Source organism: Pelophylax lessonae (assembly GCF_965119305.1).
Source record: "Pelophylax lessonae genome assembly, chromosome: 6".
NCBI lineage: Eukaryota > Metazoa > Chordata > Amphibia > Anura > Ranidae > Pelophylax > Pelophylax lessonae.
This window is the reverse complement of record NC_138773.1, coordinates 15,482,701-15,507,406: the sequence shown is the minus strand read 5'-3', so window position 1 is coordinate 15,507,406 and position 24,706 is coordinate 15,482,701. Positions and strand designations below refer to the sequence as shown.

Below are 24,706 nucleotides of genomic sequence, written 5' to 3'. Positions count from 1 at the left end.
GGTTGTTAACCACTTCTGGACTGGAAGGATTTGCCCCCTTAATGACCAGGAGATTTTTTGTGATTCGGCACTGCATTATTTTAATGGACAATTGCGCGGTCGTACAGCGCTGTACCTAAATAAAATTGATGTCCTTTTTTTCCCCACAAATAGAGCTTTCTTTTGGTGGTATTTGAACACATCTGCAATTTTTATTTTTTGCGCTATAAACAATATAAGAACGACAATTGAAAAAAAAAAAAAAACAAGTGTGAGCCAAGGGGAGTGTTTTCTAACTGTGGGGAGGGACTTGTGAAATGATCATAGAGATCTGTGATCCTATATAGAAGTATTACAGGAGCTCTGTGATCATTTCAGAGAGAAGAACGGTCAGCTGTGTTTACAACAGCTGACTGTCTTTATTTCTCAATGGGGAGAGACCGCGGATGGCTGGCAGCAATCGGTACTGCCGATCCCGTGCATCGGCATCCCCGCTGCCTAATGGGGGTGAGAGCGCCTTAAGGGGTGGGCTGGGAAGCCGGCTGCCATGTCCTTAACAACTGATGAGTCATCACCTGTCAATGGGCTTCCTCGCTGACAGCTGATTAAAAAAAAAAAAAAATTGCAGGCAATAAAAAATGAACAAAAACGGCGTGGGGGTCCCCCAATGAATACCAGGCCCTTTGGCCTCTGCATCAAAGCACCCACCCCCATGTTGAGGGCATGTGGCCTGGTATGATACAGGGGGGGCACTTTCTCCCCCCCATTTCCTGGCCTGCCAGGCTGCATGCTCAGGATTTGGGGGACCCCCACTCCATTTTTTTTTTTTGGCACATTTTTTTAAATTTGACTTTACTACTATAAGATGGGGGCTAGCATACCCCCATTTGATAGTATGTGATAGGACCTCTATATGGAGATATTAGGGGTCAATTACACCCCCAATGTCTCCGCTGCACTCTTCAGCTAATCAAGCACAGATCAAGCATGATTAACTACTTTCAAGGCTATAGCAATAGCAGCAGCCTTGAACTTGATATAACACCTTGAATAACAGGAAATTTACAAATGTACCTCGAAAGACAATGCTCTCACTCTGACATTCATTGAGATACTGTACCTCCGTGTGGTTCAATTGCTGCTTGCCCTGCAAAAATGCTTGCATTCAGATAAGTGCTGAGGGTGATTGGGATTGGGTACATTATTTTATGTAAATTATTTTATAATTTTATTTTCTAACACATTTTTTTTAGTTGACTTTACTACTATCAGATGGGGGCTAGCATACCCCCATTTGATAGTAGGTGATAGGTCCTCTATATGGAGATATTAGGGGTCAATTACACCCCCAATGTCTCCTCTGCACTCTTCAGCTAATTAAGCACAGATCATGCATGATTAACTACTTTCAAGGCTATAGCAATAGCAGCAGCAATGATCTTGTTTTAACCCCTTGAATAACAGGAAATTTATAAATGCACCTCAAAAGACAAGGGGTTAATAACATTAACTAGTTCTAAGTACTGTCTGAATCTTTAAAGCCCAAAGCCAAATCAGCTTATTATAATTCAGGTGCATCAAAACAAAGGGTGTGCAAAATCATATTAACTCATTTCTTTCAGTATCAGCAGCCTGAGAAGAAAAGACTTTCTCCTGCCAGTTTGCTGAGGACCTTTGTTCTCTGTGTGGAAGCAGTGGACTCTCAGCAGAAGTATGGCGCGACCCCTGTTGAGTCGTACCTTTAATGCTGCAAAAATTGGAGTTCATATGAAAAGGTTAACCACAATGGCCACCAATCACAGGATACTCTCCCAGCTATAAAAAGTGCCGTTGGTTTTGTTTGCCTTTCAGCTTAAAATTTCCTAGACCTTTGCTGGTGACCACCATCTCAGTCCAGCAAGTTATGATGCTTCAATGAGGATGGTGCCATCCTTTTTATGGAGAAATTAAAAGATGCAGAAATTGTTGGGGGGAGAAAAAGAATGCCCAGAAGTGCTACACTTACATTTTCTTTATCATAATAAATATAATAGAACTAAGTACTAACATGTATAGGGTAGAGTTGATCCAGGGAATATCCGATTGCCTCTCGGGGGGATCAGGAAGGATTTTTCCCCCTGCTGGAGCAAATTGGATCATGCTTTTTTGCCTTGCTCTGGGTCATCTGTGGGTATAGGATTGTGTACATGGGATTGTATGTATGTAGGTATATATATATATATATATATATATATATATATAGGAAAAAAACTTTTCCCCTGGTAGTGGGACTTTAAAGGCACTCACATAAGTCACAAAAGTGGATATAATAAAATAAACTTTATTGAACAAATATCAACAAATATTGAAATGTTAAAACATGCAAACAGTTCATTCCATGATACACATAGTGCAGGTGATTGTCAGACTAGACAGTGAGAGATACCCAATGCATTTCAAAGTAACAAGACTTCTTCCTCAGGGGTAGATCTGACATCTGATGCTGCATCCACCTAGGTAAGTATGTTTTTAAAAAAAAAATGGATTTCCATACTTCTCTTTTAAGGTAAAAACCCTTCTGCAAGCAGCTCCCACCAGCCCCCCTTAACTTTCCAGAGACCAATCTCAATCCAGTGATTTGCTCTCTTGACTCGCTCTCTCCTTGTTAGCTTAGCCACAGCTGTGGGAACCATTGGCTCCTGCTGCTGTGAATCACAGCCAGCGAGAAGGGAGCAGGGGGTGGAGCTGAGCTGCACCCTGTGTGTCTTACGGGCACACAGAGCCAGCTCAGGAGTGAGCATGCACATGTTCCCTCTTAGCAATTGACTTAAAGCAGAGTTCCACCTCCCCCCATACTGTAGCTGCTGACTTTTAATATTATCTCCATATTTGATAGTCATTTCTTTTGCATGTGTGCGCTATTCTTTTTTAATATACATGTCGCTTGGTCCATAGCTGCACCGGCTTTAGATATACATGTTCAGGGTTTGCTCCCCCAATTTTTTGCTTGTTTATTATGTATTCGGTCTGACCAGACTTCTGGGGTTGAGCATCCCATCCCCCACACACACCTGTACTCTATTGGTGTCCACTATCAAGTGGATATAGGAGGAGTCCCCTGTAGTGCATTTGCACATCTTTCCCAGCAAGGAGTGTTATCTCCAAGGGTTAGAAAGGCTGGATTCATCTCTTTTTTATGGATAGTGTAGGACCCACTGATAATGAGGTACTTTGACGTAGTAGTGGGCTTGAGCACGATATGGCCATATGGTGGGACCAAATCCCCATTTTTATTTATGGATTGTCTTCAAATTTGGTAGTAATTTCTTTTGCATGTGTGCGCTATTCTTTTTTAATATACATGTCTTTTGGTTCATAGCTGCACCAGCTTTAGAAATACATGGGTATGCTCCCCCAAATTTTTTGCTTGTTTATTAAATATTAGGACACTTACCTGTCCTGGAGTCCAGTGATGTCGGCACCATAGCCGATGTTTACGCCGGCTGTCGGGTGCTACCGCCGCCATTGCTGGTAAGGGAACCCGGCAGTGAAGCCTTGTGGCATCATGGGCGGGTCCCTACTGTGCATGCGCATGCGCGAAGCGCGCTGCGCATTCCTACTGGCTCGGCGGAGGAGGAAGGAGGAGGGGGCCGAGCTTCCGAGGGATGGCGCTGCGGCGCCATATACCGGAAGTGGGGAAGGGTACCTGTCAAAAACAGGTACCCGTTTCCCCCCTCCCCCCTGAAAGGTGCCAAATGTGGCAACGGAAGGGGGGGGGGGACAAAAGAGCGGAAGTTCCACTTTTGGGTGGAACTCCGCTTTAACATAAGTGCACTCAGCGGGGGGGAAGCCCGGAGCACCAGCGGGAGACCAGAGAAGAGGAGGATGGCGGCTGCTCTGTAAAAAAAACATTGAAAAAGCAGGTAAGTATAACATGTTGGTAATTTTAATTACAAAAAAAATCTTCTTAATACTGTGACAGGAAGTCAGGTAAATCTGGGAATGTAGTCACTGAGAGGAGACACATTCCCACCTGCTTTGAAAAGTTCACTGATACTATAGGGTGTTGGCTGCAAAAAGAGCCAGCAGGAAGTTGAAAACCATTCAGCTGTTCAGAATGAGGAGATCAAGGCCTCTATAATTTGTCCAGAGAAAATCTATTGAGTGCTGCCTCCTGTCGCCGTGTGGGCTGGGAGAGGAAGGCAGACATACGTGTACCTCCCGACGCCGTGTGGGCATGGGAGAAGGACTGCTGCCTCCTGTCGCCGTGTGGGCTGGGAGAGGGGGACAGTCGGATGTGTGCCTCCCGACAAGCTGGTGAGCATGGGAGAAGACCCCCTACAGCGATGTGAAGCTAAGGAGGGTAACCACGAGTGAAGACGTCTCAAAGGTGAGAAGACAAAGTGTTCCATGTGAAGAGTGTGAAGAGTAAAGGGACCTGTTAAATGAACTGTGTTCAATGTGAAGAATCTGAAGAGTAAAGGATCCTGTTATAAATGAACATGTGCTGTGTGAAAGAAAACAAAGGGACATGTTCAATGGACAATGTTTGTGCTGTGTGAAAAGCAAACAAATGGACATTTGAGTGTCTGCTGTAGGATCAGCAGTGTCGGCCCAACAGTAGGTTGGAAAGACTTCTTAGGTAGGTTCCAGCGTGAGAAGGTAGCCGCCCACAGAGGCAAGGATTTATTTTGTCTTTTATTTTATTTTGGCTGTTTTGACGCTTGCAATTGTGTGAAGTAAATTGCATGAATAAATCAGTCTTGTTTTCAACCTCTGCTCGGCTATCTCTCTGTGAAAACGCACCCCCAAAGGGGTCATCCACGCCTACCACCGAGCTAATCCCTCACATATGGTGGAGGATGCGGGCATAAGCAGAGATCCCTGCAAGGAAGTGCAAATGTTTGATGAACTTTATCTGGTGCATGAGATTGCACAATCTATGTGTGCAGGAGAGAAGATCCTGACAGAAAAAAAAAAAGTGTTTTAAAGAGACAGCGGTCTCAAAATTATTTGATGAACTTTGTTGTGTCTGGTGCAAGTGACTGCACAAACTGTGTGCGCAGGAAAAGAGATCTTGCAAGAGAGAGAAAAACTACATGTGTTAAAGAGACAGTGGTCTCAAATTTTGTTTGCTGGACTGTGAAAAATTTGTGTGTGGAGTTATTGAAGATGGGGCGATCCAAACGCCTGAAAAATGCAAAGATAGATGAAATGAGAGACCGGATTCTATGGATGGAGGGGATGTTACCGTCTGAACCAGCCCCATCCATGCCTAAAGAGAGTCTACTAAAGAGGAAGGTTGTTGTCCCTAGCAACACTGGGGCAAATGAAACTGCTTTGGAGACGCAGGGTTCTCAGATGAAAAGTAAACTCAAAATGGAGGAGATGTTGAAACAACTGATTATATCAAATACAGCTCAACAGCAGGCAAATGCAGCTCAACAGCAGGCAAATGCGGATTTTCAGCGGAGCTTTGCAGCTCAACAAAAGGCTCATCAAGAGAGTATGGCAGGCTGGAAACAGAGACGCCAGCAGCCAATGGAGGCCATCGGTTTGGAGGAAACCGAGTATGTGTGCAGGGCTGAGTTGGATGCCTTGCAACGGAAAATGGAAGAAAAGGAACAAGCCTTGGAATTGCTTAAAATGGAGCATAGAAACTTGCAGGAAATGAATGAACTACTCAAGTCTCATGTGTTACAGTGGGAAGAATCCACTGCTCTTCTTTTGGTCGAGTTGCAAAAACGTCAAGACACTATAAAGGAGAAAGATACCATCCTCATGGAAAAGGAAATTGAAATTCAGACTTTGCAGAAGCAAAGCATGTGTGAAATGTTGGAGTTGCGTAATCAGCTGGAAAAAAGTCTTCAGTGTTTGGAAGTTACAAAAATAGACCTGCAGGAGTCGCAGGAACAGAATGTCGCTCTGAAAACGACATTGTCTCTCAGCGACAACGAGAAAAGTGAAAGAGAGGCTAAATTACTGAGTACTGTGTATGAGCTCACCACTTTGAGCAATGTGGTAGATGAATTACGTGCAGACTGTGAAAGTTGGAAAGGTGAAGCCCAACGTTTCCAGCAGCAGTTAAAGGAGAAAGAAGCCTGTGTGGCAGAATTACAGTCTCATTCCCAGAAACTAGCCAATGAGGTGAAGGCTCTTATGCAGGGAAAAGGAGATTGTGAACATAAGAGGGAAAAAGTAGAGGCACGGCTTCTGGAATCGCAAGTCAAGGTGTCAGAAGGTGACCGATTGTGTGCTAAGCTGTCAGAGAAGGCAAACCGACTGCAGGTTGAGTTGGACAATGTTACAAATCAGCTTTCTCAAGCAGACAGCAAATCTAGAGAAATTGCGGAAGATTTTTCTATCTTGGAATCGCAGCTGCAAGACACGCAGGAACTCTTACAGGAAGAGAGGTGTCAAAGGCTGAGTTTTAGCACAAAGCTCAAACAAATGGAAGATGAGAAAAATGGCTTCCTGGAACAATTAAAAGAGGAGGCGGAAGCAAAGAAAAACCTATCAGAGCAAGTCGCAACATTGCAAGCTCAGATAGCGGATATGAAAAAACGCATGGAAGAAAGCGTTGGGTCATTACAGTGTGTTGAAGATGTGAAAAAGAAGTTTGATCAGATGCTTGGTGAAGAGAAGACTGTGTCTGCAAAATATGCAGAAGAACGCGACCGTGCAAAAACGGAGGCGCGTGATAACGAGAGCAAAGCCCTGTTCTTGGCTCGCTCTTTGGAGGAAGCTCTAGAGTGTAATGTTAAACTAGAAAGAGTTAACAAACAGCTGTGTACAGAGATGGAAGATTTGGTCCGCTCCAAGGATGATGTTGTGAAAAGAGTTCAGGAGCTAGAAAAGTCTAAGCGAGCCTTAGAACAGCAAGTAGAAGAGATGAAGATTCAGTTGCAGGAACTGGAAGAGGAATTCCAGGCAACAGAGGATCTGTCCCAAAGAGGGGATAGTGTGCCTGATGCAGTTTTTAAAAGGATCAGTGTTTTGGGGTCTGTCCTGAGTGAGCCTCAGAAATGTGATGACACGTGGCTTGAATCACCCCTTTGGAATAAACCGTTCCTTCAAAAACTTCAAGCATTGGAAAATGTATCATTAGAGCTTCAGCAAACAAAAGAGTTGTGTAAGAAATGTGATGATTTCTCAGTTCAGGCTGAAAACCTAGTGGAGAAAACTAAAGCGGAGAAAACTAAAGCAAGTGATATAAATCTGGGAGAAAAAAGCAAACGCCACCTAGTGGAGAAAACTAAGGCTGTTGGTGAAAACGTGAAGCAAATGAATAAGTGCCTTTCAGGGAGTGTTTCCAAAATGGAACTGGTGAAAGACGGGTGGCAGAAGTTTGATCGTGATCTTGAGATACATTCCATGTGGAATTCAGATAGAGAAAAGGAACTAGGTGACCTTGAGCGGTCAAATAGTTCAGCAGAAAGTGCATTGAAGAAACCTGTAAAAGAATGTGTTGCAGTTCCATGCTTCTTCACTGATGCAGAGAGGAGGTCTATAATGGATACCACCCAGATCGCTGGGTTCAACTGTGTTGTTGCCTTTAACCCCTATGTTGGTGGAAGGAAAGTTGATGATGTTCTGGTTGGCTACTTCTGTGAAGAGTTTGGCAAGAAATATAAACTGAATATCAAATCAAATAGTAGGCCTTTACTGCGACTCGCTCAGGAGGGCGAAAAGTTTAAGAAGTTGATGAGTGCAAATGCTTCAGATCTGCCTATGAATATGAAATGTTTGAATGATATTGATATCTCTGGGAAAAGGAACAGGGGTCACTTTGAAGAAATGTGTGACAGCCTGTTGTCTCAATTGGAAAATCCTCTGCACAGCATCTTAGAGCAAGCAAAGCTCAAGAAGGAAGATCATTCCCTTTTACAACAAAAAGTCAATGATTGTGTACAGCTGTATGGAGAGGCAACTCAAGTCACAGAGGGATGTCAAGAGTCCCTACTTGGAACAAAGCTTAGTGAAGCAAAGGTTCTCAAAGTTTTGTGGAAAACATTTATGGATTGCAGAGAGAGGCGTCTTAAGAATGTTGAAGACATTAAGACTAGCCCAATTGAGTTACCTATGGATCACGGTCCTCCATGGTGGATTGGACAGACGGTTATGAGGGACAAGCTGTCTGACATTTATGAGAAAGCTGTCAATGAAGATGACAGAAACGAGAAGGAGCAAAATTATGCCAAAAATGCAGTTGAAGAATGTGTATATGAGATGAGAGACAAACTGTGTGGCATTTATGAGAAATCTGTCAGTGAAGATGACAGAAACAGTTTCATCCGGAAGCTTGAGGATAATAGGAGGCTTATCAGTGAGTCAGCAGTGCCTGACACATGCGTGCCTGGAAATATGTGTCCCAACCCTAGGGTTGAAACAAGAGGGGGGGGTATGTGACAGGAAGTCAGGTAAATCTGGGAATGTAGTCACTGAGAGGAGACACATTCCCACCTGCTTTGAAAAGTTCACTGATACTATAGGGTGTTGGCTGCAAAAAGAGCCAGCAGGAAGTTGAAAACCATTCAACTGTTCAGAATGAGGAGATCAAGGCCTCTATAATTTGTCCAGAGAAAATCTATTGAGTGCTGCCTCCTGTCGCCGTGTGGGCTGGGAGAGGAAGGCAGACATACGTGTACCTCCCGACGCCGTGTGGGCATGGGAGAAGGACTGCTGCCTCCTGTCGCCGTGTGGGCTGGGAGAGGGGGACAGTCGGATGTGTGCCTCCCGACAAGCTGGTGAGCATGGGAGAAGACCCCCTACAGCGATGTGAAGCTAAGGAGGGTAACCACGAGTGAAGACGTCTCAAAGGTGAGAAGACAAAGTGTTCCATGTGAAGAGTGTGAAGAGTAAAGGGACCTGTTAAATGAACTGTGTTCAATGTGAAGAATCTGAAGAGTAAAGGATCCTGTTATAAATGAACATGTGCTGTGTGAAAGAAAACAAAGGGACATGTTCAATGGACAATGTTTGTGCTGTGTGAAAAGCAAACAAATGGACATTTGAGTGTCTGCTGTAGGATCAGCAGTGTCGGCCCAACAGTAGGTTGGAAAGACTTCTTAGGTAGGTTCCAGCGTGAGAAGGTAGCCGCCCACAGAGGCAAGGATTTATTTTGTCTTTTATTTTATTTTGGCTGTTTTGACGCTTGCAATTGTGTGAAGTAAATTGCATGAATAAATCAGTCTTGTTTTCAACCTCTGCTCGGCTATCTCTCTGTGAAAACGCACCCCCAAAGGGGTCATCCACGCCTACCACCGAGCTAATCCCTCACAATACATAAAATATACAGTATATAAATAAACCATTGTTAACCTACATAATCGTATTACATTTATAACTTAAATACTATGCACACCAAAAAAACAATTCCTTTGCCAATTTTGTGAAACAAATCAAATCTTCCAAAAATTGTACATCATGCTGGAAAATAAATATACAAGGCTCTGGTGACAATTTCAGTCTTCACATATACAGTATAGCAATGTGCTCTTTCCATTTATCATTTTTTCTTTTTTTAAATGTACAAATCAAAAGTTTTTAATGTTCAAAATAAATGATAATCTTTTAACATATAAAGTGTTGTTTGATGAGAAGCATCTGAAAAATCCCTAATACCTTCCTGACTCTATTTTATATACAGTATCTCACAAAAGTCAGTACACCCCTCACATTTTTGTAAATATTTTATTATATGTTTTCATGTGACAACACTGAAGAAATGACACTTTGCTACAATGTAAAGTAGTGAGTGTACAGCTTGTATAACAGTGTAAATTTGCTGTCCCCTCAAAATAACTCAACACACAGCCATTAATGTCTAAACCGCTGGCAACAAAAGTGAGTACACCCCTAAGTGAAAATGTCCAAAGTGGGTGCAAAGTGTCAATATTTTGTGTGGCCACCATTATTTTCCAGCACTGCCTTAACCCTCTTGGGCATGGAGTTCACCAGAGCTTCACAGGTTGCCACTGGAGTCCTCTTCCACTCCTCCATGACAACATTGTGGAGCTGGCGGATGTTAGAGACCATTTGCTCTTCCACCTTCCATTTGAGGATGCCTAATAGATGTTCAATAGGGTTTAGGTCTGGAGACATGCTTGGCCAGTCCATCACCTTTACCCTCAGCTTCTTTAGCAAGGCAGTGGTCATCTTGGAGGTGTGTTTGGGGTCGTTATCATGTTGGAATACTGCCCTGCGGCCAAGTCTCCGAAGGGAGGGGATCATACTCTGCTTCAGTATTTCACAGTACATGTTGGCATTCATGGTTCCCTCCATGAACTGTAGCTCCCCAGTTCTGGCAACACTCATGCAGTCCCAGACCATGACACTCCCACCACCATGCTTGACTGTAGGCAAGACACACTTGTCTTTGTACTCCTCACCTGGTTGCTGCCACACATGCTTGACATCATCTGAACCAAATACGTTTATCTTGGTCCCATCAGACCAGACTCACAGGACATGGTTCCAGTAATCCATGTCCTTAGTGTGCTTGTCTTCAGCAAACTGTTTGTGGGCTTTCTAATGCATCATCTTTAGAAGAGGCTCCCTTTTGGGGTGACAGCCATGCAGACCAATTTGATGCAGTGTGCGGCGTATGGTCTGAGCACTGACAGACTGACCCCCCCACCCCTTCAACCTCTGCAGCAATGCTGGCAGCACCACTTATACGTCTATTTCCCAAAGACAACCTCTGGATATGAAGCTAAGCACGTGCATTCAACTTCTTTGGTCAACCATGGCGAGGCCTGTTCTGAGTGGAACCTGTCCTGTTAAACCGCTGCATGGTCTTGGCCACCATTCTGCAGCTCAGTCTCAGGGTCTTGGCAATCTTCTTATAACCTCGGTCATCTTTATGTAGAGCAACAATTCTTTTTTTCAGATCCTTTAGAGAGTTCTTTGCCAGGAGGTGCCATGTTGAACTTCCAGTGACCAGTATGAGAGAGTGAGAGTGATAACACCAAATTTAACACACCTGCTCCCCATTCACACCTGAGACCTTGTAACACTAATGAGTGACATGACACTGGTGAGGCGAAATAGCCCAATTTGGACATTTTCACTTAGGGGTGTACTCACTTTTGTTGCCAGCGTTTTAGACATTAATGGCTGTGTTGAGTTATTTTGAGGGGACAGCAAATTTACACGGTTATACAAGCTGTACACTCACTACTTTACATTGTAGCAAAGTGTCATTTCTTCAGTGTTGTCACATGAAAAGATAGAATACAATATATACAAAAATGTGAGATTCTGTACTTGTTGAATAATAAATCGTTGCAAAGAATAATGCTCTAGGCTGGTGCACCCTCTATTTTTCTTTCTTTTTCGTCTTTTGTAGTCATTTCATAGCAATTATGGTTCCACTGATTTTTTTTTTGTACCAGTCGTAACAAAGTTACTTCTACAACTTTCTATTAAGGATTTGTTTAGATCGGCCTTTCTCAACCTTTTCAACACAGAGGAACTCTTGAAATAAATTTCTGGTCTCGGGAAATCCCTGCTAAAAATTACAAATCTAGAACTCATGACACATTAGTGTGGCAGTCAGTGGGAATAATGCCCCTTACTCTTGTCATCATTGGGAAGAATTACCCCCTTAGAGATAGCTAAAAGGAACAATGGTGTCATTGGAAACTTATCTGAGAGGCAGAAATTGCCCATTGCTCAAGGAGTCCCTAGAAACCTCAGGAAGAACCCTAGGGTTCAACAGAACCCTGGTTGAGAATCCCTGGTTTAGATGAATGTTGTATTTAATTAGGTACAACCTTCTTTAAAGCACGTTGGAATGCTGTTTTGAAGTCCTGGTTCCTCATGCTGTAGATTGGGGGATTAAGGAGAGGAAGGATCACAGAGTAAAAGACAGAAAACACTTTGTCACCAGGAAAATGGCTACCACTTGGCCGAAAGTAATTAACTATAGCGGAGCAGTAAAATATAAACACCACTGTCAGGTGAGAGGTACAGGTAGAGAAAACTTTACTTCTATTGCCCTTAACCTGCATCATCAGGACAGTTTTTATTATATAAACATAGGGAAAAAAAGTCAGTATCAGAGCCACGCCCCCGAGGAAGCCGCCCAAAAGAAGTATAAGCAGCACATTTATGTAAATGTCACTACAGGAAATTTGAAGCAACTCGGGAAGATCACAGAAGAAACTTTTTATAATATCTGACTCACAAAATGTTAGTTTTAGGGCATTAAGTGTATGAACTATAGAATAGGTAAAACCGAGACACAGAACACAGAACATCAACTTTACACAGGCTTTCCAACTCATGATCTCCTTGTAATGTAATGGCTGACAAATAGCAATATATCGATCATAGGACATGATGGCAAACAGAAAAGCCTCAGAAATGGTAAAGAGAATAAAAAAGAAAACTTGGGTTATGCAAGCTGTGACGGTGATCTTTCTTGTCTTGGTGTGAAGGTCAAACAACATTCGTGGGATGGTGACTGAGGAACAGAAGAAGTCCAAACCTGCTAAGTTCCCAAGGAAGAAGTACATAGGAACATGGAGGTGAGAGTCGGTGATTATGAGGACAATTATTAGCAAATTCCAGGTCAATGTCAGAAAGTAAAGTAGAAGGAATAATAGAAAGAGAAGGAGCTGAATGGATGGATTGTCAGACAGGCCAGAGAGAAATAATTCATTCAAAATTGACTGATTCCCCATTGCAACATTTGTATCCACTTTTATTTATGTTAAAGGGAGTAATAAAGGGTGAACAAAAAATGATATTATGCAATTTGCTTTGTTATGCAATTCTTTAAATGATTTGATTTGAATAATCATAGTTGAAAATAATAATATATTTCCTCCAATATTTCAGTATAGTAAAGAGGTAACTTTAAAAAAAAATGTTTATTGTGTTTTTGGAAAAAAATATTATTTAGATTTTTCTAAAATTATCCAGCATAGGAAACATAATTCCAAAATAATTGAACTATATTGTTTTCAAGATTATTTGGGTTCTACACCAGAATGTTCAGCCTGTGGATCTTGACCTTAAAAAAAATCCAAAAAAATAATTAAAGTAAATAAAAATCTTCACCAACAAATATATCTCTAAATAAATATTTAATATTATTTTCTAATTTCCCAAGTATAAAATAAAAGTTAGCTTAAAAATGATTTTTCATTTAATTTACGGAAGTGTGTTTGGTTTGGATACATCATTTGATAGCATTTATATGCTGTAAATTATGTTTACCTGAATTCTCACTGAAATTGTTAATACAAATAAAATATATTTAGCCTCAAAATTGAATGTTTTTAAAAAACTGGGAAAAAATATTAACCACTTGCCGACCGCCGCAAGTACATATACTGCGGCGGTCAGCCCCTCACAGGCAAAGTGACGTATGGGTACGTCACTAGCCTGTGAGGCTCTGGGGAGGGAGCGAGCGCGTGCCGCCGTAGGCGCGCTCCCACTCCCGCTCGGTCACAGACCCCCCGCGTGTGTGCCCGGCGGACCCGATGTCCGTCGGGCACTTGCGATCGTCCGTGACAGCGGGAGAAAGGCAGGCGGCTAATGTAAACAAAGCCGCCTGTCATTCTCCCCTGTGTATGAACAGTGATCATACGGTTCTACTATGTAGGACCGTTGATCATTGTTCCTACACCTTAAGCCACAGCCAATCACAGTTAGAATCACGCCCCTAGGGACACACACCACCCCTCCCTCTCAAAAAAAGTTAACCCCTTCACTGCCAGTGTCATTTTACAGTAACAGTGCATATGTATAGCACTGATTACTGTAGTAATGTCACTGGTAACCCCAAAAGTGTCACAAATGTCAGTCAAGGGTCCGATCTGTCCGTCGCAATGTCGCAGTACCGCAAAAAAAACGCAGATCGCCGCCATTACGCGTTAAGAAAAAAACAACAAAAATGACAAAAATCTTTTCCTTTGTTAGTAAACGCGATAACTTTTGCGCAAACCAATCAAAATACGCTTTTTGCGATCTTTTTTACCAAACATATGTAGCATAAAACAAATTGGCCTAAAATGTTAAAAAATTTTGATTTTTACATTTTTTAGGGGGGGAATTTCATATAAAAAAATGTGAAAAATATTGTTATTTTTGCAAAATTGACGCTCTTTTTTTGTTTATAGCGCAAAAAGTAAAAATCACACAGGTGATCAAATACCACCAAAAGAAAGCTCTGTTTGTGGGAAAAAAAGGACGTCAAATTTGTTTAGGTACATCGTCGCACGACTGCGCAATTGTCCGTTAAATTCACGCAGTGCTGAATCACAAAATAGGCCCTGGTCAGGAAGGGGGTAAAATCTTCCGGGGCTTAAGTGGTTAAAAAAAAAATCCAAAAAAATAATTAAAGTAAATAAAAATCTTCACAGACAAATATATCTCTAAATAAATATGTAATATTATTTTCTAATTTCCCAGGTATAAAATAAAAGTTAGCTTAAAAATGATTTTTCATTTAATTTACGGAAGTGTGTTTGGTTTGGATACATCATTTGATAGCATTTATATGCTGTAAATTATATTTACCTGAATTCTCACTGAAATTGTTAATATAAATAAAATATATTTAGCCTCAAAATTGAATGTTTTTAAAAAACTGGGAAAAAATATTAAACACAACTATTAACCACTTCCTGGCTGCCCCATGGTAGATATACTGCTAGATGTGATTCTGCACTTCTGCTCAGAGGGCACATGTGCGCTGCCAGTGGGCTGCTTCTGGTGTGATTACTGACAGCAGAAGCCGATCTGCGGGTGCCAGGCAATGGATGTCCGCCGGCACCCGCCCATCGTTGGGCAGAGGCAAAGAACAGAGGTCTGCCTATGTAAACAAGGCAGAGCTCCAGTCTGATAAGGGGGAAGTGATGGATTTCGTGTCCCTGGAAAGCAGGGAATAAAATCCATTACTTCCCTTTTAAAAGCAGCACACTAAAGCCCCGTACACACGTACCGAATGTCGGCCGAACGATAGGCCGTCTTTTGTCCGCTGCTGTCCTGTCGGCTGAAAACTGCAAAAGACTGCACACGAATTTTGTCGGCCAACAACAGCCGACTGCAGAAGTGATGTCATGTGATGGTTAACTTTCCTTGTGTTTTTTCTTCTCTGAGCATGCCCAGTCTTGCTAATCTGCTGTTTGTCGGCCGAATTCTGTACTGACTGGCGAACAATCGGCCGTTCTGGTGTTGGCCAACAAAAATTTTAATGCCTGCATACCCGATTCTGTTCGGCCAAAAAGTCGCAGTCGGTTGTCGGAAGCATCATACTAACAAGCCGACAATCGGCCGATCGTTCGGCGGCCGAATATTTACGGCCGACAATCGCTACGTGTGTACGGGGCTTTAGTACACAAAACAGTGGCTAGGCAGAAGTTAACCCTTTGATTGCCCTAGAGGTTTAACCCCTTTGTAGCTAGTTTCATTATTACAGTGAGAGTGCATATTTTTAGCACTGATCACTGTATTAGTGTCACTGGTTCCTACAAAGCGTCAAAAGTGTCAGTTAGTGTCAAATTGGCCACTGCAATTTTTCAGTGCGACTATAAGTTGCTGATCGCTGCCAATACTACTATAAAAATAAATTATTAAATAAATAAAAATTCCAGTATACATTATATACCATTGTTTGTAGACACTATAACTTTTGCACAAACCGATCAATATACACTTATTGGGATTTTTTTTTAACCAAAAATATGTAGCAGAATACATATTGACCTTTTTTGGATATATATACAGTATCTCACAAAAGTGAGTACACCCCTCACATTTTTGTAAATATTTTATTCTATCTTTTCATGTGACAACACTGAAGAAATGACACTTTGCTACAATGTAAAGTAGTGAGTGTACAGCTTGTATAACAGTGTAAATTTGCTGTCCCCTCAAAATAACTCACACACAGCCATTAATGTCTAAACCGCTGGCAACAAAAGTGAGTACACCCCTAAGTGAAAATGTCCAAATTGGGCCCAAAGTGTCAATATTTTGTGTGGCCACCATTATTTTCCAGCACTGCCTTAACCCTCTTGGGCATGGAGTTCACCAGAGCTTCACAGGTTGCCACTGGAGTCCTCTTTCACTCCTCAATGATGACATCACAGAGCTGGTGGATGTTAGAGACCTTGCGCTCCTCCACCTTCCATTCGAGGATGCCCCACAGATGCTCAACAGGGTTTAGGTCTGGAGACATGCTTGGCCAGTCCATCAACTTTACCCTCAGCTTCTTTAGCAAGGCAGTGGTTGTCTTGGAGGTGAGTTTGGGGTCCGTATGTCTGAATACTGCCCTGCGGCCCAGTCTCCGAAGGGGGGGGGATCATGCTCTGCTACAGTATGTCACAGTACATGTTGGAATTCATGTTTCCCTCAATAAACTGTAGCTCATCAGTGCCGACAGCACTCATGCGGGCTTTCTTGTACATCATCTTTAGAAGAGGCTTCCTTCTCGGATGACAGCCATGCAAACTGATGCAGTGTGCAGCGTATGGTCTGAGCACTGAGAGGCTGACCCCCACCCCTTCAACCTCTGCAGCAATGCTGGCAGCACTCATACATCTATTTCCCAAAGACAACCTCTGGATATGATGCTGAGCACATGCACTTACCTTCTTCGGTCAAACATGGTGAGGCCTGTTCTGAGTGAAACCTGTCCTGGTAAACCGCTGTATGGTCTTGGCCACCGTGCTGCAGCTCAGTTTTAGGGTCTTAGCAATCTTCTTATAGCCTAGGCCATCTTTATGTAGAGCAACAATTCCTTTTTTTCAGATCCTCAGAGAGTTCTTTGCCATGAGGTGCCATGTTGAACTTCCAGTGACCAGTATGAGAGAGTGAGAGCGATAACCCCAAATTTAACGCACCTGCTCCCCATTCACACCTGAGACCTTGTAACATTATCGAGTCACATGACACTGGGGAGGGAAAATGGCTAATTGGGCCCAATTGGGACATTTTAACTTAGGGGTGTACTCACTTTTGTTGCCAGCGGTTTAGACATTAATGGCTGTGTGTTGAGTTATTTTGAGGGGACAGCAAATTTACACTGTTATACAAGCTGTACACTCACTACTTTACATTGTAGCAAAGTGTCATTTCTTCAGTGTTGTCACATGAAAAGATAGAATAAAATATTTACAAAAATGTGAGGGGTGTACTCACTTTTGTGAGATACTGTATATACAGTATATAGAAAGTAAAAAAAAAATAATAATTATTTTTTCAATTTTTTTTTATTTTTTGTTTATATTGCAAAAAAAAAAAAAAAAACGCAGTGGTGATCATAGGTTGAACTGAATGGACTGATGTATTTTTTTTTTCAACCTCACTAACTATGTAACTATGTACTATCACCAAAAGAAAGCTCTATTTGTGGGGAAAAAAAAACATCAATTGTATTTGGGTACAGATTTGCATGACCGTGCAATTGTCGGGTAAATCTTCTGGAGGTCTAGTGGTTTAACCACTTGCCGACTGCCGCACGACTATTTACGTCGGCAGTCAGCCCCTCACAGGCAGAGCAACGTAGATCTACGTCGCTAGCCTGTAAGGGTGTGGGGAGCAAGTGCGTGCCGTCGGAGGCGCGCTCCTGCTCCCGCTCGGTCACGGACCCCCCCGGGCGTGTGCCCGGCGGACCCGATGTCCCCCGGGCTCTCGCGATCGTCCGTGACAGCGGGAGAAAGGCAGGCGGCTAGTGTAAACAAAGCCGCCTGTCAGTCTCCCCTGTGTAAGAATGATGATCAAATGGTTCTACTATGTAGGACCGTTGATCACTGTTCTTACACACACAGCCACAGCCAATCACAGTTAGAAGCACGCCCCTAGGACACACTTAACCCCTCCCTCTCCAATACAGCTAACTCCTTCACTGCCAGTGTCATTTTTACAGTAACAGTGCATATATATAGCACTGATTACTGTAGTAATGTCACTGGTAACCCCAAAAGTGTCAAAAATGTCAGTCAAGGGTCCGATCTGTCCGCCGCAATGTCGCAGTCCCGCAAAAAAAATTGCAGATCGCCGCCATTACGCGTTAAAAAAAAAACAACAAAAATGACAAAAATCTTTCCCTTTGTTAGTAAACGCAATAACTTTTGCGCAAACCAATCAAAATACGCTTTTTGCGATTTTTTTTTACCAAACATATGGTAAAAAAAAAAAAAATTGGCCTAAAATGTTAAAAAATTTTGATTTTTACATTTTTTGGGGGGGGGGGGATTTCATATAAAAAAATGTGAAAAATATTGTTATTTTTGCAAAATTGACGCTGTTTTTTTGTTTATAGCGCATGATCAAAAAATCGCACAGGTGATCGAATACCACCAAAAGAAAGCTCTGTTTGTGGGAAAAAAAGGACGCCAAATTTGTTTAGGTACAGCGTCGCACGACTGCGCAATTGTCCGTTAAAATCACGCAGTGCCGAATCGCAAAACAGGCCCTGCTCAGGAAGGGGGTAAAATCTTCCAGGGCTTAAGTGGTTAACACTTTAAAAAGCAAAGCATTGAAAACCTTCAAGCCCCCATATTCAGACTTTAGTGTTGCAATGGGTAACTGCCTGCACAATAACATGCATTTGGTTGGAGGTCACTTATCATTGCAAGCATTCTGAATTGGCTACCAATACACTGGAATGCATAAGAAATATGGAAATGACCCTTTATTTAAACACAGTATGCCCCATTGCATGACATTTCATTGGTTGAGCCAGATGGACTTATGTCTTTTTTCAACTTGACTGTGTAACTATGTGTTGTGTTGCTGTATAGGTGTATTTCCTGATGGGGGAGGGGGTGCCACCATGCAGTAGGAAATGCTCCATAAAATGCACATTTCTTGTGTAATACTGTAACCTGTACAAGGTTGCACAGCTGCTATGAAAGGCAAAGTAGATGAAAGACCAATAACTTTTTGGCACAATGTTTATCTGGATCTTTTTGTGGCTTAACTTGGGCTTTAAAGATTCATCAACCATAGTTAGAATAAACTGTACCTATACAATTGTAAAAAATGTTATTATAATTTTCTATATTTAATAGCAATGAGTTTAAAAATGCAATTCTTCATTTTTCTATTGAAAAAAACATTTTCAATAAAAGTTTATAGACAAAAAAAAAATGCAATTCTTAACTTGTATAAGAGCAGTGTGAACAGCAAGCTGTGACCAAGCATTTGTAGAGCTTTCAGGAAGCTTTTAAAATCTCATTTAACTGCAGTTTGGTAGTGGCATTTAAGCAAGCTACAAAAAAGAAAAAAGCTTCAAGATGTTCTGAAGCCTGCTAGCAGCTTCCCTAAAGTGGCAATCATTTCCCATGTTCAATGTTTACAACCTGGATTTAAATGGTACTTTGCTGAAATTTTCTCACCTCCAGCAGTGGTGACGCCAAGCCTAGAAACAGATCACAATAAAAGGTTGACACAAATGTAACCCTCCCCCCTTACTATAAAAAGCGTTGTGCTTTAACCACTTCCAGACCTCCCGCCGCAGTTATACTAGTAAAAAAAAAAAAAAAAACAATATAAATGACATAAATATTTCCCGTAGTTAGTAGACACCATAACTTTTGCACAAACCATTCAAAATACGCTTATTGCGATTTTTTTTTTTTTTTTTTTACAAAAAATATGTAGCAGAATACACATTGGCCTAAAATGTTAAAACAAAATTTGATTTTTTAATTTTTTTTGGGGAATGTCATAAAGCAGAATATGAAAAATATTGTTTTTTTTTTTTTTTTTCCCCACAAGTGTCCCAATTTTTTTGTTTATAGCGCAAAAAATAAAAATTCCACAGGTGATCAAATACCACCAAAAGAAAACTCTGTTTGTGGGAAAAAAGGACATCGATTTTATTTAGCTCATTCAACTGCAGTTTAGTAGTGGCATTTAAGCAAGCTACAAAAAAAAAAAAAAAAGAAAGATAAAAGCTTCAATATGTTCTGAAGCCTGCTAGCAGCTTCTGTAAAGTGGCAATCATTTCCCATGTTCAATGTTTACAACCTGGACTTGAATGGTACTTTGCTGAAATTTTCTCACTTCCAGCAGTGGTGATGCCAAGCCTAGAAACAGATCACAATAAAAGATTGACACAAATTTAACCCTTCCCCCTTACTATAAAAAAAAAATGGCTAGCATTGTGCTTTAACCACTTCCCGACCGCCCGCCGCAGTTATACTAGTAAAAAAAAAAAAAAAAAAAAAAACAATAAAAATGACATAAATATTTCCCATAGTTAGTAGACACCATAACTTTTGCACAAACCATTCAAAAATACACTTATTGCAATTTTTTTTTTTTTTTACCAAAAATATGTAACAGAAAACTAATTGGCCTAAAATGTTAAAAAAATTTGATTTTTTAATTTATTTTTTTTTTGGGAATGTCATAAAGCAGAATGTGAAAAATATATATATTTTTTTTTTCAAAATTGTTGCTATTTTTTTGTTTATAGCGCAAAAAATAAAAATCGCACAGGTGATCAAATACCACCAAAAGAAAGCTCTGTTTGTGGGAAAATAAGGACATTAATTTCATTTGGGTACAGTGCCGCACGACCGTGCAATTGTCCGTTAAAGTAACACAGTGCCGAATCGCAAAATAGGGCCTGCCCAGGAGGGGGGGGGGGGGGGCAAATCCCTCCGGCTTAAAGTGGTTAACTTGTATAAGAGCAGTGTGAACAGCAAGCTGTGACCAAGCATTTGTAGAGCTTTCAGAAAGTTTTTAAAGTCTCATTCAACTGCAGTTTGGTAGTGGCATTTAAGCAAGCTAAAAAAAAAAAAAGCTTCAAGCTGTTTTGAAGCCTGCTAGCAGCTTCCATAAAGTGGCAATCATTTCCCATGTTCAATGTTTACAGCCTGCAGTTGAATGGTACTTTGCTGAAATTTTCCCACTTCCAGCAGTGGTGACGCCATGCCTAGAAACAGATCACAATGAAAGATTGACATAAATGTAACCCTACCCCCGTACTAAAAAAAAAAAAAAAGGCTTTAACCACTTCCCGACCGCCCGCCGCAGTTATACTAGTAAAAAAAAAAAAAAATAAAAATGACATAAATCTTTCCCGTAGTTGGTAGACGCGATAACTTTTGCACAAACCATTCAAAATATGCCTATTGCGATTTTTTTTTTTTTTTTTTTTACCAGAAATATGTAGCAGAAAACAAATTGGCCTAAAATGTTAAAAAAATAGATTTTTACATTTTTTTGGGGGAATATCATAAAGCAGAATATGAAAAATATTGTTTTTTTTTTTTTTCAGAATTGTTGCTATTTTTTTGTTTATAGCGCAAAAAAAAAAAAAATTTCCAGCAGTGGTGATGCCAAGCCTAGAAACAGATCACAATAAAAGATTGACACAAATGTAACCCTTCCCCTTTACTATAAAAAAAAAAAATGGCTAGCGTTGTGCTTTAAAGCACCCATTCTACTAATTTCTGCAAATGTATTTCAGATATGCAATGCCTCATCTGGTTGTGTTTGAACATACCTTAAATATGTCATGTTGCATTTAAAACCGTAAAATGTCAATTAGGATGATCGCTCTTATTAATTTTTACTGACTTGATAAATCTTGCCAAAATATGACATATATTCATACTGGCTGAGTTGTTTATTTTTTCTTTCCATAGGAATGTATACAAAATAAAATAAAAAAAAATAAAAAATAAATGATTTTTTTTTTTATCTGTGTTAACTGTAGGTTTTATTGATGATAATGGCTTTTTTTAGTTGGACTAGATATGAAAATAATAATAACAAAAATCATAAAAAAAAATTTCTAACTATTAAGCAAAATAAATAAAAAAAAACAAATTACAAATACCTGTAAACTGACAGACATAAAAGGCTGCTGAAATTTCCTGGCTAGGGATACTTTCTTAAAATGTATTTTTCAAAATATTCTCTGCAGAGTTGGAGTAATGCTGAACTATTGTGAGTCTGTTCCGTGGTATACTGAATGAATAGAAAATATTTTGCAGAAGAGAATTGTTAAAATGATGTGACACAAAGCCTGTGTGATATTTCAAGCCTCAATACATTTATTAGCCACAGATACAAATATTTATAAGGCAAAATTTTCCCCTGGCATCTCCCCAACAACACGGGAACACATATCAGCATTATAGAATTTTCTAATTCTTCTGAGATCAATCTAGATAGATGCTTTAAATTCACAGCATTTAATCTCTATGGATGAAAAATTGGACCCATTTTATCCACAACGGAGCACACATTTAGCATATTATAAAATAGAATAAAATAAAATAGAATAATAATAATAATAAAATAATAATAATAATAATAATAATAATAATAATAATAACAATAATACTAATAATAATAATCATAATAATAATAATAATAATAATAACAATAACAATAATAATAATAATAATAATAATAATAATAATAATAATAATAATAATAATAATAATAATAATAATAAAACAATAAAATTAAAATAGAATATTAGAGAATAATATTTATTTATTTTTTTTTCTCACACATTTATACCTTTATTTTACAGTTCTGTTCCCATATATATTACAGGTTCCTTAAAAATCCAGCCAAAATTAATAAATTGATGAAAGCATTAAATGACACATTTATTATGAAGAGTGCAGGACCGTGGATGTCTGTGTGGGCGGAGCGGTGCTCAAAATGAAAAAGAAAATGGATTGTTGTCCTTCCCTTCCCTGATCTCCTTCTCCTTCCGTGCTCGATCCCGGCTTATGAGAATGTACATCAGAAGCAAGGGTCCACCATTGAAGAGGAGGTCGCGCAGATACAATTTTGGGGTTAGTCTGGCGTTAGGCAAAATGTTGTAAATGCATGAGAACATCCATCGTTCCACCGCTGGGTCTTGCACCAGCCCCATCCTCCGGGGGTCATTGAGTTGCAGTTGATATTCTCTCTTCAGTTTGGCTCGGATGGAGATTCTCTCCTCCTGCAGCTTCCTCTGCTCCGGGGTCAGATTATAGTACCGGGTCGGGTCCAGCGCCTCCGGCCGGCTCACGAAGCGGCTCTCCTTGTACTCCGCCATGACACAACAAGGGCACCGGGAGAGAATAATATTTAATCGGATTTAAAAATGTGTAATGTTCCGGTACCTTTGGTACCCTAAATTACACTTTCCACAAGTGTATGAGCCCTACCATTTACTTTTGGAAAGGTGCGCATACACCTTTAAGACTGGAGCTGTCATCACTCAGCGCCGGACTAGATGGCTATTTAAGGCGTCGGCTCTCACTCACATGTGTTCGTTCAAACACCCTTATCTGGATGCTAACCTTGCTTGAAGCTTCCATGCTTGCAAGCTTACTTCGCTGACGGAACCTCGCTGCGCTGATCCCTGTATCCCGCTACTGGATCATCCGCCTCTCCTGAACCACCCTTCAGCTGTATCGCTAATAGTGCTAAGTACCCCGCAGGGGAATTCTCTATAAACTTATACTAAGCTTACACTATCTAGCTCTGCATAGTAGAGACTGTTTATCACATCTGCATAAACTAGATTGCTAGCTCTTGAGACTACTGCTACTTTTCTGCACTGGGTTGATCTCTTTTGTATGTCCACCTGCTATTCTATCATCTGCTATCATACAACATTGTTAAACCTTCCTGCATCCATCTGCTACTGTCTCACCTTCAAGTGTCTATAACCTACCACCTCCACTCAACCTATCCCTCAAACCTTCATCATTGTGTTACCACATATATAAAGTCACTCTAGGAACCAGCTTGCTAATTGTGTGTATTTACTGGCTGAAATAAGACCTTCCACACATGATGAGTCATTGAGGTTGGGAATGGTATCTCAGCATATCTCTTACATGACAACTGACGTGGAACTATTTCTGCAGCTGAAAATCCACACCATATAAGAAACGCAGGAGCGTTACAAAATGTCCTCAGATTCATTGTCATACCTTTTTTTGGTACATCAAAAACCCATAAAGTTTTCCTTACCAATATTTTATATTTTCACATTGTTGTAGTTGAGTGGCTTTCTGGTCGAAGTGACTGATGTGCCCCCCCCCTTTTTTTTTTAATGTGTATACACCATAATCTTCCTGAAGAAGCGGATTTTAGCCGCAAAACACGTTGAGGAATGGATTTCCCAATGGACTCGGCACATTCTATTTCAAGTGTAATAAGTACTGACCAATATCTGGTCTAACTTAGCCTTGTAATAACATGAATTCTATTTTTGTCAATCATGTTCTCTCCTCTTATTTTGTGTTTATCTGTGACTTTTCTTGAATTTTAATCATATTGTATACTTAATAGATGTTTACATTTTCATATAACTTTAGTTTGTACATGTTTAGTGTATCTGTGGTACCGAGAAAGTCCTATCTAGTCCCCCCCCCTTTTTTTTCCCATTTTTGGAGACCATGCTCTGGGGAACATGACTTCTCCTTTTCCCTCTATTTCTTATTCCAATATGGATGTTGGTACTTATTTATATATTTCATTTATTTAGGCTCGCTCTTCAAATATTAACATTAGTCATAAATACCAGGACATTAATTAGAAACATTTGAAAGACCTTTTGAAATTTGAACTTCAAATAAATTAACCAGTTCTGGACCGCCCAACGCATATTTACTGCGGCAGGCTGGCCCTCCTGCACAAAACAAAGTAGTGAATATAAGGGGGACAGCGCTCAAAAATATATAATGAGTGTCTAAACTACACCATCAAACATATTGTGAAAAATATAACATATGAATCATAAAACATATATAAAATA

General features: G+C 40.5%; 2 protein-coding genes across 2 annotated transcripts; both read right to left on the bottom strand.

Annotated features, from left to right (window-relative positions):
- Positions 1-11,720: 11,720 nt before the first annotated feature.
- On the bottom strand, positions 11,721-12,647 carry LOC309558431 (olfactory receptor 8G17-like; the record flags this gene model as incomplete). The annotated part of the gene is made up of 1 exon (XM_082261505.1): positions 11,721-12,647. One exon carries the CDS (start codon positions 12,645-12,647, stop codon positions 11,721-11,723), a length of 927 nt encoding a protein of 308 aa, XP_082117631.1.
- A 9,959-nt stretch (positions 12,648-22,606) lies between these two features.
- Positions 22,607-22,993, bottom strand: NDUFB4 (NADH:ubiquinone oxidoreductase subunit B4; the record flags this gene model as incomplete). The annotated part of the gene is made up of 1 exon (XM_082261504.1): positions 22,607-22,993. The coding sequence occupies one exon, from the start codon at positions 22,991-22,993 to the stop codon at positions 22,607-22,609; it is 387 nt and encodes a 128-aa protein (XP_082117630.1).
- Positions 22,994-24,706: the final 1,713 nt, after the last annotated feature.